Source organism: Corylus avellana, chromosome 6, assembly GCF_965113065.1.
Source record: "Corylus avellana chromosome 6, dhCorAvel1.hap1.2, whole genome shotgun sequence".
Taxonomy (NCBI): Eukaryota; Viridiplantae; Streptophyta; class Magnoliopsida; order Fagales; family Betulaceae; genus Corylus; species Corylus avellana.
The window spans coordinates 26468009-26484487 of NC_142495.1; the positions used below are offsets into that span (position 1 = coordinate 26468009).

Below are 16479 nucleotides of genomic sequence, written 5' to 3' on the forward strand. Positions count from 1 at the left end.
ATCTGAATTCACTAAAATTCTTAAAGAAATTTCAGTTTTTAAATTTCAAATTTAAGTTGTTTATTTTTCATTTAAGGGTTATTGTTTTACCACGTGTCCTACTAGTAATAAAATAATAAAATAATAAATATTTATTATTTTATTAATAGTGAGATACATGACTGACTAATAACCATTGGATAAAAAATCGACAGCTTGAATTCAAAATTTCAAAAACTGAAATTCCTAAGAAATTTCAATAAATTCTTATCTATCTACGTAGTATTAAGAGAACACTAAGAAAAACCGTAACATTTATTTATTTGAACATGTTGGGATGTATTAATTTTGAGAATTGGCTTAAGTGTTATATATAAAAATAAAAGTAAAAAAAATTATAAGATATACATATTTTTTTTTGTAATTTTTTCAACCATCTAAATTTATATAATTTTTTTGAGGAAAAAAAAAAAATTGAACCGGAAAAAACTAGTCAAATAGTAGTTGTCTAAAAGCAAAAAGTGTCTCGTCTGACGTCAAACTGAAAACGACACCGCGAACTTTAAATCGAAAGCAAGCATCTTTACCTCTTCGTACAATGCGCCACGTGTTTCTACGCTATCTAGTTGCATCGTTGATCGCCCCGGATCTTTAACAAAATATTTTTAGAGCCCAGCATTAATCCACCTCATTATCTTTTATCCGACGTGTCATCACATTCGTCCACGTCAGTATACCTTTTTCTCGCTGTAATATCTTTTCTTTTGTTTTTTTTTTTGCGCATCTCTCTCTATCTTTCCCCCAAGCTGCTTCGGCTTCACAGTTCTTCAACCGGTCAAGCTGTTTCTTCGACGATAACAAAACCCTAAAATGCTTCAGCTTTTCCTTTGAATTTTCGTGCTCGAAACTTCTAACTCTCGACCGTTGGTGTTTGAATCCACTTCCAGTGAGGCTTGGAACTTGGAAGGTATTATTCTTGTTTGAAGCTGGTTTTTTGGTTTGTATTTCTGTGTTCTGACTTCGAATTTTCGACCGTTGGTGATTGGATCCAGCTCCAACTCAGAGTTTACGCCACCGTTTTTTACTCTGATGTACTTTTTTGGACAATCTTTCACACTAAGCTGAAAGTAATATGATTTTCTTTTACTTGTTTAAATTTGAGAATTTGGTCTCTGTTAAAGCTGCGTTTGGTTGCTGGAAAACCAGAGTATATGTCTGATTGATGTTTGTTTCTGAATTCTTCTACGGTCCTCTGTGAAATATGAGCCATATTTTGAAATTTGATAATCAGTACTCCCAGAACGATCTATTTGGTCAATGTGAAAAGAGAAAAAGGAAAAGAAATCAGGAGTCTTTATGTTTTAAACTAAGCCCAAGAAGCATTGGTTTTGCATATGTCCAAGTTCTTTGTTTTTTTCTCTGTATTACGATTTTTGGTGACCTTGAAATCTGAGCTGCTGGAACCTAGAATGTTTTGACTTTTATGTACACGTCTTTCTACTTTTCCTGTTTCCCAAATGATGAAATTTCTATAGACTTGGTCAAATTTTTTACCCCTGGCTTTTTGACACGGCATTAACTTGTCATGAGTAATTCTGAGCTACTGAAACCCAGGATGTTTTGAATTTTACGTACAGGTTTTTCTACTTTTCCTGTTTCCCAAATGATAAAATTTCTAAGACTTGGTTAAATTTTTTTTCCCTCTGGCTTTTGACACAGCGTTAACTTTTCATGAGTAATTCCGCTTCCATCACACAATCTTTTTGAGTCTGGATCCTCCATGTTTGAGAATTTGTTCTAACTGCAGGGCAGATGTTAGCGTTTGGAGCCTGTAGTAATTTGTTTGCTATATATATATATATTTTTTTTTCTACTACATAATTCGAGGGTTTGATGTTACTCTTAGACAAATATTAAAGGAGTGTAACTTGTGCTGATTTGTTTTAAAATGGTTGTTTTTTTTGCAGGACTTATGCAGGAGTTGTTGATGAGGTTTGTCTGTAGAGGCTAGTATCTCGAAGACAACAGGATGTGCAAGCTATCTTTGGGTTTAGAGGAGGTTTTTGCCCCGGCTCAATCCATTACCTTTCTCATTATTGGCCTTTTGAATCTGGTTAAAGGACATAGCTGAGATGAATAAGAATTGTCCTGTAATCAAATGGTTGGCAGAATCAAATCTTTGGGTTTAGAGGAGGTTTTTGCCCCAGCTCAATCCATTACCTTTCTCTTTATTGACCTTTTGAATCTGGTTAAAGGACATAGCTGAGATGAATAAGAATTGTCCCGTAATCAAATGGTTGGCGGAATCAAATCCCCATGTGCTAGATGAGCACAAGGAAGTAAGGAATGGGGTTCTGGGTGAGGACCAAAGGCTTTTGGAAGAAGATGAGTTGCAGATTAATGAGGATGTGGAAGACATTGATGATGGGCAAATGGAAGGAGTCCAAGACAATGCACAGCCCAAGGCTGTCTTGCAGAGGTTGCGGCAACAGCCTCAAGGGCCTCTGGTTCGCTGGGAGAGGTTTCTACCTGTTAGGTCTCTCGAGGTTCTACTAGTGGAAAATGATGATTCGACTCGGCATGTTGTCAGTGCATTACTTCGGAATTGTGGCTATGAAGGTTATAGTGAAGTTGTTATCATGTCAAACTTATCAATGAAAAATCATTTTTCTTCTTATGGTTAATATGCTTTCTGACCTATTGAAGTGGTTTATTTATTATGTGTTTTTCTTTTCTTAGATGAGATTTCTTGAAGTTGGCATTCAAAAGATGATTTATTCTTTCCTCTTTTTTTTTTTTTTTTTTTAAAAAAAAAAGAAAAAAAAAATGGGGACTATAATTCTATTGGTAACGTTCTATCTTTCTCAAATGCAATACACTTTGGTGGATTAGTGTTGGAATGTTGTCATTTGATTATGTGCGTGCTGCAAATCCTATGCAAGCACAGCAGTTTGTCCTTTTGGCTGTCTTTTCCTAAAGAAACATAACAGTTAATCCACCATTCGCAGTTACAGCAGTAGAAAATGGTCTGCAAGCTTGGAAAATCTTAGAAGATCTTACCACTCATATTGATCTTGTTTTGAGTGAGGTAGCCATGCCTTGGCTATCAGGCATTGACCTTTTAAGCAAGATAATGAGCCACAAATCTCTCCAGAATATTCCTGTGATTAGTGAGTATATTTCTTTTACAATTTTTTTTTTCCATGTAAAAGAAACACAATATTACTCCTCGTATTTTTAATCAATTGATACTTTTAACTGCTACACCTGGTGAGTTATATGTGCAGTGATGTCATCCTATGATTCTATGAATATAGTCTTTAAGTGCTTGTCGAAGGGTGCATCTGACTTTTTAGCAAAGCCTATTCGAAAGAATGAGCTTAAAAATCTTTGGCAGCATGTTTGGAGGAAATGCCACAGTGTGAGTTGCTATAGTTATCCCATTTTCTCTATGAAACTATATTGTGGATCAATTGTGCACTTTAAACTACAGGTTGGCTCTGATTTATGCATTTAATTGTCCCTGAGCACCTATTTGAACTATACCAACTAAAAAGAAGCCACTGATTTTGCTTGGAATCATGCCATTTGACCAAGTTTGGCCTATGGAGATATTTTTATGTAGCTTTTCTGTTTTCATCAGTTATATACCACTTAATTGATATAGGATCACAAAAAATTCATAATTTTCCTCTTCTGTTTTGCATTTACTATTCATCCTTTCATCAGTCTAGTGATAGTCGAAGTGAAAGTGACGCACACACAAAAAAATCCACCAAGTTGAAATGTGGTGAAGCGTCAGACAATACTGCCAGCAATCATGAAGATGATATTGGAAGCATTGGTTTGAATGTTATGGATGGAAATGACAATGGAAGTGGCACTCAGGTATTACTAACTCTTTTTTTTTTTTTGGTAAGTAGGTATTACTAACTAATCTTGAGGTATCGTCTAGCTCTTTGTTCTTTCAAGTTTCAACTTCTGGCTCTACTACTATACATTGGTAGTCAACCATATGTATTGGTATTACCAACTCTTGTTCTATTAGATGCACAAGGTTTGCATTATTATGAACTAAAGTTCAAATTTTAGGAAAAAATCAAATTTAGTCTCTAGGTTTTTGTATGATTTCAATTTAGTCTTTGGGTTTCCAATTTCAACAATTAGATTCTTAGGTTTTACTCCAATTTTTAATAGATCATTCGATCAACCTACCATCCAATTAATTGACGACGTGACACAACTATAGGTTCCACGTGACAAATTTTGCGTGATTTCAATATGGCTCAGAGTCACTACTACTGAACAATTTACAGACCCATTGCTGTTGAATGCAATGACATATGGTTTGGGGGTAAAAAGGACTCAGAAAATTGGTTGGGTTAAAGGTTTATTTATGGTGTATCACAACGGGTATTTTTGGGAGCTAAAAACAAACAAGAAAAGGAAGAAAATCAGATCTGGTTCATGGTCGTGAACTCGGGAATTGTAGCAGATTTGGTTATATGGGTTTGGAGGTTAAGAAGAGATGGGTGTGCTGGGGCCCAAACTAAGTAACTAATAGAACCTACAAATAAAATTCCAAAAACATAAGAAAACTTAAAATAAAACCTACGGGACCAAAACTATAACCCATGTCTAATGATATTCAAATTACTAAATACCCTCTACTCCTAAAAATGAATAAAACTAGAATAAAATAAAATCAACTTCTTCGTGCTTGAATCAAACCCATGTGGTTTAGCTTCAGTTTTTCACTTTCCTAATCTTGGTCCTTCATATCATTCATCCATAGTTGTAGGAAGGATGCTTAAAAGTAGCGGAATGAGCACTGTCCTTAATTACATAGTATATACTCACAAAGGATACTTTAATGTCAACAAAAGAACTTTCCCCGCATGTCATCAACTTTCCTCTCATACATAGTTTAAGTTCACAAGGATTCATTTCACTACCATAAGTGGCCAACTAAATACACATCCAAAGAGCGGTACAATTCTAAGTTTTGATTGCTCTCTTAGCAACTAACCTAAGCCCTTACCGTCATTGTCCACTCAAGCACCCAAATAACACATTCTCTTTTAAGGCTTTCATGAGGTTTGAGGTAAGCATCATTATCTACCAATTCTCCGACACCCATCTAAACAGAGGGATTCTGTCTCATCTTGCTCATTACATAGTGCCGAGGTTGTTCGCTGTATAAGATAGCCAGCCACAAACCTGATGATATTTATGTTAAACCCAACTTGTTAAATGGTAATCAGTGATGTGATATTCAAATATCAGTAAATATCAATTATACCATAGCAAATATCCATCAAACAGATATTATTATTATTTTTTTAAAAAGTACGAAATAAAGCCCATCAATTATTGAATATCCTTGCTAAGTTTAAAGCATACATGAAATCCAAAAACAAATACAAATTAATGGCCAAGTTTACCTTAATGTTACAATATGTGTAAACTCCATTTACACGATCAATCACTTTATATTAGTTCAAGTTTTTGGAATCGACAATTCTCTAACATGGTATCAAACCATGGTTATCTATAAGAGCCTTTGTTCAAATATTTTTCTTTTTTAGTAAGTACCTTAGTTCAAATCTTAGGAACCCCCATTGTGTTAATTTCTAATACTTTGCATGTGGAATGTCATTTTTGGTCAATGTTGTTGGGTGGGGCGTAAATGTGAAGGTTGTGTTAGTGTTGATGTGTTTTTGTGCATGATATACTTGTCAGCCCACTTTGTAATAGCTGAAGTTTTTGAGATGATGGTTCTCTGCAGTTCTGTCAAAAAAAAAAAAAAAAAAACTCATTTTTAACTTTGGTTTACATTCTAATTGTAATTTCTAGAATTTTCTGATTTCACTGCACTATAACGTTACTAATAATGAGATAATAAGTATATAACTTCATATTAGATAGGTATAAATACTATATATTATTTGGATAATAATCAAGAAATAAGAGAAGCAAGTGATATTTTTTCCTAGTTCAGCTCAGATTTTTTTTGTTCCGTGACACCCTTATATGAGATATTATACATCTTACAATGTAAAAATTATTAAAATGTTAGGACTTAAATGGCCTATAGATATTTATTCATTTAGATGCTAATATTCATTCGTATGTATCTAAGTAGAGATGGATAAGTAGTAAGATAAGAGATTCCCGTATGAATATTGCAGAGCTCTTGGACAAAAAGGGCAATAGAAGTTGACAGCCCGAAGCCAATGTCACTATGGGAACAGTTAGCTGATCATCCTGATGGCACTTGTGCCCAGGTTATTCATTCAAGGACTGAAGCATTTGGCAACAACTGGGTGCCCAAGATCACGGCAACCGAGTGTGAAGGGCAGGATAATGAGCTTGGTATGCATTACTCTGTTTGTAGCAATAACAATTTGACATCAGTCTGGTATATATTTACTGTTTCCTTCTTTCTACTACTTCATTTCAATAATTAGACAATGTTTTCATGGGCAAAGACTTGGAGATAGGAGTATCTAGAATTCCATTGCAGCTTGAAGACCTAGGTGCAAAGGGGTTATTGACGAACATAGCCATTACTGATGGGCAAAAAATTTCTGAAATGAAATCAAAGAAAGATGATGAGAAGCTGCAGAAAGGACAGGTGGAGCTCAACAGTGTGAAACCAAATGGTGACTTGAGGAACAAAGTTGCTGATCTAATGGGTCTGACCACTAACAGTACAGATCCTCAGATAGAAAGTGTTGTTTGTGACATCCCAAATGGTATCTCCAAGGTATCTGACATGAAAGTTAAGGCTCTCTTTGACAATAAGGAAACGCCTTACCTCGAGCTCAGTTTGAAGAGGCTAAGAGATGTTGGAGATACTGGGACCAGTGCTCATGACCGAAATATTTTGAGACATTCAGAACTTTCAGCCTTCTCAAGGTATAAGGACATTCAAATTCAGATTAGATCCATCTCTGACCAAAAAATCCTCCTAATTAAAGTTCATAACAATTTTCTTACTAGCAGGTATAATTCTGCTTCAATCACTAATCAGACTCCAATCAGGAATGATGGTAGCTGTTCTCCTCTTGATAATAGCACAGAGGCAGCAAAAACTGAATCAGTGCAAAATTCCCAATCTGACTCAAATGGCACACGTTCCAATCAGGCTTCTAATGGCAGTAGTGACAACAATGACATGGGCTCCACTACTAATAATGTTTTTGCCAAACAGGTGGCATTCAATGACATGCCAGTGCCCAAATCTACAGTTAAAAGTCTCCATCCCTCCTCTGCATTCCAACCAGTGCAAAGTGGCCATATTTCTCCCCCTCAGCCTATAATACAAGGTAAGACTGATGCTGCAATAGCTAGCATGGATTTGTCACAAGAAAGACACATCAACCAGCAGGTCCAAGTGCAGCACCACCATCATTATTACCACCATCACCACCACCATGTGCATGATAACATGCCCCAGAAGCAGCTAGCCAACCATGATGATTTATCTTTGAAACAGATCACAACAGCAGCTCCACATTGTGGGTCATCAAATTTGTTAAGTGAACCTTTTGAAGGCAATGTTGGTAATCACAGTTTGAATGGAAGTGCTGCTGGAAGCAACCATGGGAGCAATGGGCAAAGTGGAAGCACCACAGATATAAATGCTGGAGGAACAAACATGGAAAGTGATAACGGGGTAGCCGGAAAAGGAGGAGCAAGTGGTGTAATTGGACTTGCAAGCAGGAGCGCAGATGATCCAAACCGTTCTGCACAAAGAGAGGCTGCTTTAAACAAATTCCGCCAGAAGAGGAAAGAGAGATGCTTTGAGAAGAAGGTAACTGAGTTTATGTTATAACGTTGAGTAGTATTGGAACAACATTTCCTCCAGAAATCATTGAATCATCCCTTGAAGATACTATTAGTGGCAAATTTCTCATCATAAACTATATCTTACTTGGAAAACTTCAATATTTTCCAAACAAGCTTGACATTAGAAACCCAATGGAATCATCACATCACCTATATATATATTTCTCTTCGACTGTATTTCACATTGACAACATCATTTCTGGCATTCATTTGATATTATCAGGTCAAGTTGTTTCATGAACTGAAAAGATGTAATCTCTCGTTCTTGCATGTTTTTTTGGGGGGAAGGGATATAAGAGAAATATCTTCTTTACATAATCTTTTTCAGGTCCGATACCAGAGCAGGAAGGAACTGGCGGAACAAAGACCACGTGTTCGAGGACAATTTGTCCGACAGGCTGTGCACAAAAACAAAAGCAAGGACATGAATTGCAAACCCGACTTGCCCCTGATAGTGCATATTCAATCTTCTAGATGAGATTGATGCTAGTTATGTACAGGAGAGGGAGCAAGTAACCATTGTGATTGAAGACCAAATAGATTATGTGAGCACTCTACAAAGGGTGCTAACCTTGAAAAGGGTAGGCTTTCTCTAATAAAACTCTTCAATTAGGTGTGCAGTGTGCTGTTGTACTTAAAAGACTTTTTGACATGAGTGGAATCTTGAAGAACTCTTATTTGCCTCTTTTTCTGATTTTGATTAAGTGGATGCTTGAAGAACTCTTTCTTTTCTATATCCTTCTTTGCCTCTAATGTGAGCCTTGAAGCATTTCTGTTCTGATGTTCTTTGATGAAATCGCGTTCTCTAATAATAGCATGAAGGTTGGGTGGCTTTTTCTACCAGTTATTTGTGGCTCACAAACAAGCAATGTGCTGAGCGAGTATCATCCAAGATTTTAGGTCTCCCAAGTCACATGCTTCGGCATACGGCAACACGAAGACAAAACGTTCCCGATTACTAGGCAGTCAAGTTCCACCTTTAACAATTGGCTTGAAAAAGTGCTCGTGTTGGTCCTCATTATAAACAAACGATGTAGAAACCAAAAGATTTTTTGGGCATTAAGAATCTGTTTGGGCTTGGGATTTTGCGGACTAAAAGTATATTTTTAAACAAAAGTGCAAACAGTGTCCAGTTTAGAAATGTGTTTTTTAAAGAAATAGAGGTTTGAAAACGTGAAAATCAATGTTTTCATATCACAAAGTAAGATCGTGCATTTTTAAAAGTACATGATTTTATAGATTAAACCACAATTTTAAAAGTGAAATTATGATTTTCTAAACGCTTAATTATGTTTCTAAAAATCACGTTTTTATTATGTTTTAAAATTACTATTTTTTTAAAAAAAAAATTGTGCATTTTGAAACTGCTAAACCAACTCATATTGTATCATTTTATCTTTGGCAAAATAAAATAAAAAATAAAAAAGCTTAAAAAAATTCCAAAAAAATACGTTTTACTAATTCATTATGCCTAAAGTTGATATTACTCGTTTCAAATGAATTAAAGATGATCCTTGCCAGTTAAAGCCCGCCCGCCCGCAAAGTAAACAATACTTAAGGCTTGGATGGTTTTGGATATGAAACTGGACTAAAAGAACACCCCAGGTCGTATATGTATCAACGGGTTCAAAATACCATTTCAGTCAGTCAGGTGCTAATATATTGGATAAGTCCATTCTAGTTGTCAGAGTGAAGGCTTTTTCTTTTTCATCTTCGCAGAATACAACAAAACATTCTTCAGGAAATAGATGAATTATAACTTGAACCTATATCTGATGTCTCAAGTTTTGAACCAGGATTCTGTTAGCTCTGCCCTTAGTGCCGCCATTTTCTGTGCATCTTCTGGTCTGGAGGCACCAACAAAAAAAAGATTGAAGGACAACAACCAGGAAGGGACGAAAGGGTAGGCCCGAGTCCTAATCCACGTACACAGCCATGTTGGTCGTTCCGGGCTCATCACTTTGTATATGCATCACTTAGATCGTAGGTCTCCCTACTTTCATGGCTTGACTTGGTTACAGTCGCTTAGGACCTCCATCTGCGAATGTATCCAAGTCTAGCCATAAAAGTAAAGTAGGGAGCATGACATATGATCAAAACGATGCATATACAAACGTGATGGGCCCAGAATGTCATGGTCGTGTGCGTGGATTGGGACTCGGGCCTACCCCTTGGTCCCTTCCTGGTCAGTCGTTCAAAACTTGAGGCTGAGACAGGTTAAGTTATAATCCATCTATTTCCAGACATAAAATGAATGCAGCCTCTCAAGGCAGGGGTATTTTTTCCCCGATTAAGATCTTAAAAATTGCCTACCAAGTGAGAGAGCACTGAACAATACATTCATTCTTCATTATATGATGTCTCATCAAGCCCTGCTACCAGGAGAAAAATATTCAACACCGTTCTCCTTGACCCTGAAGTGAAAATTACATATCCTGTTTCTGGAACTCCCTTGCCCATCCCACATTCCTCTGTTTAAAATTGTCAACTGCAACAAAGAAGTATAATGACTAATCACGAGGACGGAAATATCAAGTACATTTTCAAACATGAAATAAATTCTGCTTCTGATATGAGTCGCTATTCTAAACCCTCCATATGTTTAAGAGCACACAGTCTCAAGGATCTCCTCAATTTTATTCAGTTGAAGAAGCAGAACTGCAACGGCTATTGGTAATGTTGGCAGGTAACTAGCCACTGCCAGAAGCAGGTTGCTGATTTTTTCTTAAGATATATTACAAGCAAAAGAAAAATAAAAGTTTTAAAAGAAAAAAACATCAATGATATCGTGTTACACATTATTTATACAGATGAGTGCAAAAGAGCAAATGTACCATCCAAAGAAATGAGAATCAACATAACACATGCATCTTTTCTGTGTGAGTATTACATGAATGTATAGATCACAGTCGAAATTATAATGTAGTAAAAAGAAACCAGAGTCTAAAAGGCAAGAATGAAATGAATGTCAATGAAGACAAAGACAATATAGAAATTTTTTCTGTGTGAGCATTATATCCAGGTTATGAGACATCAAACGAACAACTATGAGCATGGTTAAGAAACACCAGCAAATACTAGCTTTATTTGAAGGTCTCCCCTATTTTGACATTACTGTCAAAACTTTTGTTTAGGTGAATTGCATAATTAAGATTCATAAAACAGCACACCGAGAGACCAAGAGGAATAACCAGTACAAGTACATATACAGGAGGGGACACAATAATTTTATTCCTAAATTTTGGCCGTTCCTTTACCAAACTTCAGTGAAGCATTAGAATAATAAACACACACAAATACCATAAAAGAACATTTAAATAGAAATCACACAATGCTACCTGTCCATGCACATCTGTCGCCAAACCAGTGGCCAATGGTTCTGCCTTCATAAGAATATCTGCAAGGTACTCCAGCTGTAAAATAAGTGCAGGCCTCTCCATGCCTAAATAGATATCCTCATGGTTAAGGGCAACTAATGTACAACCCTGATACAAGATCAGAACAAGAGACTATGAAAAGGTACTAGATTCAATAAAATAAACGGAAGTATGAAAAAATAAAAAATAAAAGAGTTAAGAGTTGCCTCAGTCTTACAAACGCTGATGTTAATGTGTGGCAGTAATGCAGAAAGTCTAAGACATAATTTGAAAAGCCATTAGCCGCTGCCTCCATAAGAGAGAGATCATCTACAACAATGGTAATACACTTCTTGTTTTCTTGTAATAAAGAACTGACCACTTTTTCAATTTTCCCATACAAAGCAACAAGCCCACCTTCATCTCCATCTAATAATCAATTAATCAAAGAGAATTCTTGTCATGATTTAATCCTATCAAGTATCATTCAAAATTGTCATCTGCTTCAGCAATAAATTTGACTTTTGCATAAAGAACAAAAGGTCATATTACTGGACCAAGTGTGTGGCTTGGAATGATCCCAACATAGCAATGAAAGTAATACAGCAAACATTGTAGCTAAGAAATAGCAAGCACCCCTTATAACTAAATTTCTCACCTGGAAACTCTGACATAAGCATGTCAAGGAAAAAGAATCTATTATTCTCACTTTGGGCACCTAAGTTGCAACCCTGTTATAACAACACACCAAGATATTTCAAAAACCAGCCATGGTTAAATTACAAAAAAAAAAAAAAAAAAAAAACTACATAGTTCTTTGAGAATGCAATGTGTTGGTTTCAGAGAATATAACATAGTCGATGAAACAAAATTTCTTAAACGAAATTACACAAATCCCATGAATCCTTCTAAAACCAACGAATATAAATGAGCATATCAACACCCAATTTAGCAAAAATCAAACAATGTGTGTTAGCTTCAAAGAGAGAGATAGTGCGTACGAGTTTTCTGAAGACTCGATCGTAGTGAGAGAAGGGTTGGGAGAGAGCGAGGAAGACGACGACGTTAGAGGAGTGGGGGGATAGAGAGCGCTTGACGAGGTGGTGGAGAACGAAAGCGGCGCTGGTCTCGACGCGGTCCTCCACCAGCACCACTCGCCCGCTCAGCGGCCAAGCCTTGGACCCGTCGTCCACCAGCCCTAGGGCTTCGTCCAGCAGGTTCGAAGCTCGCTGATTCATTGCTTTTTGCTCACCAACAAAAAGCAGTGCGACGAAGGATGGACGGTAGAAAGAACAAATGAAAAACCCACGCACGTGTACAAAGATGGGGCTACAAGCCTACAACAGAGTCTCATTGGGCCAAAAACAAAAAAACAAAAACTTTGGTGGCATCTCTATAAATAAAGAAGAAAAAAAATACAGTCACACTTCAAAACCAAAATATATTTATTTCAAATTCTAATATGCTAATAAGAGACATGTTGTTTAGCATTTTTCCAGTATTTTGTCAATATTCTATGCTAAATTGACATGCTTTATTTACCTTTAATTAAAAATATATATATTAATAGCAAATAGAGCATGCTAACTCAGCCGAAAATGCTGAAAAAATTATCAGAGTGAACTGCTAAATAATATTTCTAATAAAATTCACTAACTCTAACCCTAAATTAGTAACTAAAGAGTAAATATCTATCTTTGCCAAAAACATTATTCTCTTTCTTTTCAAAGAAAACATATAAAATTCAGTCCATCGTGGCTTTGGGATTTATGGGATTATTGTATGGAGTAAGGAATACTTGTATCTACATTGAACGATCTTCCTATAAATAATGAACAATAGGTGTTTGATAAAACGTTTCTCTCACTCTCTTGTGTTGAGATTTCAACTTGTATTTATAGACATCCATATACAATACAAAATTCAAATATATATCGTTCTATCATGATCTTGAGCTGCTGCATTATCTCTATGTACTGAATTTGAGTTGCTGTGGTTGATTTGGAGCAGATATCGATCCTCCAACTCTTTGATTATCTGCTCTTACACTCCCATTCTCCTCTGAAAACGTAAAAAAGCATCATAAATGAAGAGAGATAGAGGTGAATGTCCATCTCAAATACATCTCTATTGAGTTGAAGCATGACAACTCAGAATAGATGTACACGAAAGTGACAAAATAAACTCCAAAATGCAAAGAAGCATTTCTTATAACAAATTCCTATATTATATCCTTGTTATCATAAACATATGATCTTCTTGTGATTCCTCTTTGATGAGGATCACACATTTCTAAAAACTAAATCTACTTATCACTTTGATCAAATTGGTTGTTAGTAAAACTAATCTCCTTGTATTATAACATGTTAAAAGGAAGGGCACGTACATGTGCTTGTTACAAAGCCAGGCATCTGTAACGCCTAAATATCATTACTCCGATAGTTGCTCCTTCTCATCAACAGGGGTGAGGCCATAAATAACCGAGTAGTGCGTGTGTCCCTCTTGAGTCTCTCCAAAAATGATGTGCCTATTAAAATTACTATTGAGTTTTGATTTTTATCAAATGGTGATTTTAATAACCACATAATTATTGGAGGGACTCAAGAAAAACACAAGAGAGACTTTTAAAATTATTTTAAATAACCCCCTATTGAATGAGTTGATACATCAGATTGCATGTTAGATTTGAGTGACTATCAAACTCTCTCTCTTAATATATTTTTGAGTGCTCTTAGACTGTAGATGTTTGTGAGTATTACCCTGGCTAGATATTGATTGCTGCAGTTACTCGCTCGCTCCTCTTTCAAGTGGTACCTCTTCCTCTGTCATCAATTCCCTCTGTCTAGTGGTGCACTCAACCTTCGGAATAAAAGACAAATCGTTAGAGAATCACGTGAAACAACAAATTTTAATACAACTGTAATGCTAACATAATGTGTTGTGGAACATAAATCATTCTGAATTGGCTCATAATGGCATAAAATGCCAAAAGAAGAGTCTCCCAATTCATTGAAAGGGAGAGCTCCCTGCGTGTGCTGGAATGTAATGGGAGAGGACCATCCACCGTTGTAGAGAAGGGCATGTTGATATTGAAACAAGCTCATAAATGGCCAATGTTTTGTGTGCTGGATTTGTGGAATTATGGCTCTGGCTATTGAGCCCCCACTCACCAGCTTCACATATAGTAACGTTTTCAGAGGAAATCCCAATCTATTCCAACTCATTCTTTGTTACGCGGTTTATGAGAACACAAAAAGACAACCAACAACATTCATCATTCTTTATTCGTCTCAAAGCTTTCAAATATTCCACCTATACAAAAGTACACAAGTAGTTGGAGACCATAAACTTACTAACCCTAAAATCTACAAGCCTGCACTTTGCACCCATTCGCTTTTTTAAAGAAGCATTGGGTCTAGCTTATTTATATGTAATTTTCGGCGGCCAAGTGTTAGCACCCGGATTAGGTCATTTTAGTGTTGTTCTCGGCGGATAAGTGTTATCATAGTCACACTCACGTAGAATTGCTCTCTCCTCCTTTTTGAATAGAAACAAAAAAAATGCATTTGGTCTAATTTTCTTTCAAATTAGACCATTCTAACTTTTTATTTTTAATTAAGTTAATTAATGTTATTAGAACATGTGATTTTTACATGTATTTGTACACACATTTTTAATATAAAAATTAAAATGAATGTCAAATAGTTACTTCGAAGGGTCAAAATTTTGCAAAAAATGTGATAGGTAATAGAGCAATACTATATACCACACAAAAGTATGCTTACGAGGCATTGCCAATTCACCTTTTAAATTTTTGGGCTCATGTGGAAGTGGGTTGGAGTATTAGTATGCAGCATTACTCTTTTAACGAAGGTTGATCCAAAGGTAGATTGGCAATGCCGCATTAGTATAGTGAGATAGTGGCGGGATAAAAGTGGAGTTTCTAATATTACCAAAAGAAAAATGAGTAATGCTACATACTATTATACTACATCCTCGTTCCACTCTCATTCCATTTAGTTGTCTTAGATCAACCCCTTAAAAAAAATTACACCCTACTTTTTTTTTTATTTATTTATTATTATTATTATTATTATTAACGTTAATGTAAGGATTTCATTGATTAAAGATCACGAGCATCAAGCTCTTATAGAACAGAGAAAAAAGCTTTTACAATACAAAACATAAAGCTCTACAAAATCATAGTCATATGCTATGAGGTTACAAAGTCATAGATACAAACAAAAAATTCTTACAATCAAGTGTTATCTATGACTTCAATCTTTCGCTAACTCATATACAAATATAGTAAAAGAGCAGATCTACTCCAAGCAAACTAGATCTAAAATATGGGTAGCCAAATTTTCTAACAAAATTTATTTAAACCAGCCGTGAGAGCTAACTCCTCACACCAAACTATCCAAGCTGTGAGAAATAACCTCTCACAATTAATTATTCTTCTTCGCTCATGAGAGCAGATCTAAATAGAAGAAACCTCTTATTTAAAACAAAAAACACAAACAAATAACCAACAAGTTGTAGCAGCGGCTAGGGAAGAGATGAACGGCACAATACGGTAGAAGGTAGACAGGCACATAGCAGAGAAGCCGAAATTATTGATTTGGTCGGAGAACACTTACAAACATAAAGAACAAAAAAAAAATAAATAAATAAATAAAAAAACAGAGGGGAAGGGTAGAAGTGGAGAGTAGAAGGTGAAAATAAATTACACCCTACTACATCAACATAGTAAAATAATAAATTATGGTATATAACTTTTTCTTAAAAGTTAATAGGGTGCACATAATATATGTACAATTATACGTAGCGTAGGGATCACGTATATGATATATTGGTAGATCATTCTTTTGTGTTGCCGAAAGTAGCCAAGATTCGCTCCGTGAACCCTCAAGCTGCGCAGCCGAATTTGTATAAAAACGATAAATTACGGCTTTTACGTTCTTTTTAATAAAAAAATTTAAAATACCTTTTTCTTTTTAATAAATTAATACCCGTCAAACGCGTTTTGACAAAACTTGCCCTTTCAAAGCTTCGATTCATCTGTTACAAAAAAAAAAAAAAAAAGCTTCGATTCATCACACGACCGAATTACAGGTTTGTCCGTTATGGGAATAGGAGTGGTTTGACAATAGTCTAGGGTTTTTTTTTTTTTTTTTTTTTTTTTTTTTTTTTTTAATACTTTTTTAGCATTTGACAAGAGTAGTTAAATAAATTGTGTTTGTATCTATTCATATAAAGAGAGCACGTTTTTTAAAAAATTGTGATTTAA

General features: G+C 35.6%; 2 protein-coding genes across 3 annotated transcripts; one reads left to right on the forward strand and one right to left on the reverse strand.

The window, feature by feature from the left end:
- Positions 1-775: 775 nt before the first annotated feature.
- Positions 776-8676, forward strand: LOC132187007 (two-component response regulator-like PRR37). The gene is made up of 9 exons (XM_059601159.2): positions 776-946; positions 1947-2598; positions 2988-3149; positions 3267-3400; positions 3709-3867; positions 6171-6354; positions 6471-6900; positions 6988-7798; positions 8162-8676. Exons 2-9 carry the CDS (start codon positions 2247-2249, stop codon positions 8309-8311), a joined length of 2382 nt encoding a protein of 793 aa, XP_059457142.2. The 5' UTR covers positions 776-946; positions 1947-2246; the 3' UTR covers positions 8312-8676.
- A 770-nt stretch (positions 8677-9446) lies between these two features.
- ELP6 (elongator protein 6) lies at positions 9447-12490 on the reverse strand. 2 transcript variants are annotated; one of them, XR_009440813.2, is made up of 6 exons: positions 12191-12490; positions 11848-11920; positions 11428-11618; positions 11172-11318; positions 10147-10321; positions 9447-9680 (listed from the first exon to the last, which is right to left on the reverse strand). XR_009440813.2 is itself a non-coding variant. In XM_059601584.2 (5 exons), exons 1-5 carry the CDS (start codon positions 12425-12427, stop codon positions 10199-10201), a joined length of 771 nt encoding a protein of 256 aa, XP_059457567.2. In that variant the 5' UTR covers positions 12428-12490; the 3' UTR covers positions 9447-10198. The 2 variants fall into 2 exon arrangements, 1 of the variants encoding a protein (XP_059457567.2); XM_059601584.2 differs by having other exon boundaries at positions 9447-10321.
- Positions 12491-16479: the final 3989 nt, after the last annotated feature.

Excerpts from the sequence above, each read along its gene's own strand:
- LOC132187007 (XM_059601159.2), top strand. The coding sequence starts at position 2,247 with ATGAATAAGAATTGTCCCGTAATCAAATGGTTGGCGGAATCAAATCCC. Across the intron at positions 2,599-2,987 it reads TCGGAATTGTGGCTATGAAG|TTACAGCAGTAGAAAATGGT; the intron begins GTTATAGTGAAG and ends CACCATTCGCAG. Across the intron at positions 3,150-3,266 it reads CCAGAATATTCCTGTGATTA|TGATGTCATCCTATGATTCT; the intron begins GTGAGTATATTT and ends TTATATGTGCAG.
- ELP6 (XM_059601584.2), bottom strand. The coding sequence starts at position 12,427 with ATGAATCAGCGAGCTTCGAACCTGCTGGACGAAGCCCTAGGGCTGGTG. Across the intron at positions 11,921-12,190 it reads ATCGAGTCTTCAGAAAACTC|GGTTGCAACTTAGGTGCCCA; the intron begins GTACGCACTATC and ends TTGTTATAACAG. Across the intron at positions 11,319-11,427 it reads ACACATTAACATCAGCGTTT|GGTTGTACATTAGTTGCCCT; the intron begins GTAAGACTGAGG and ends ATCTTGTATCAG.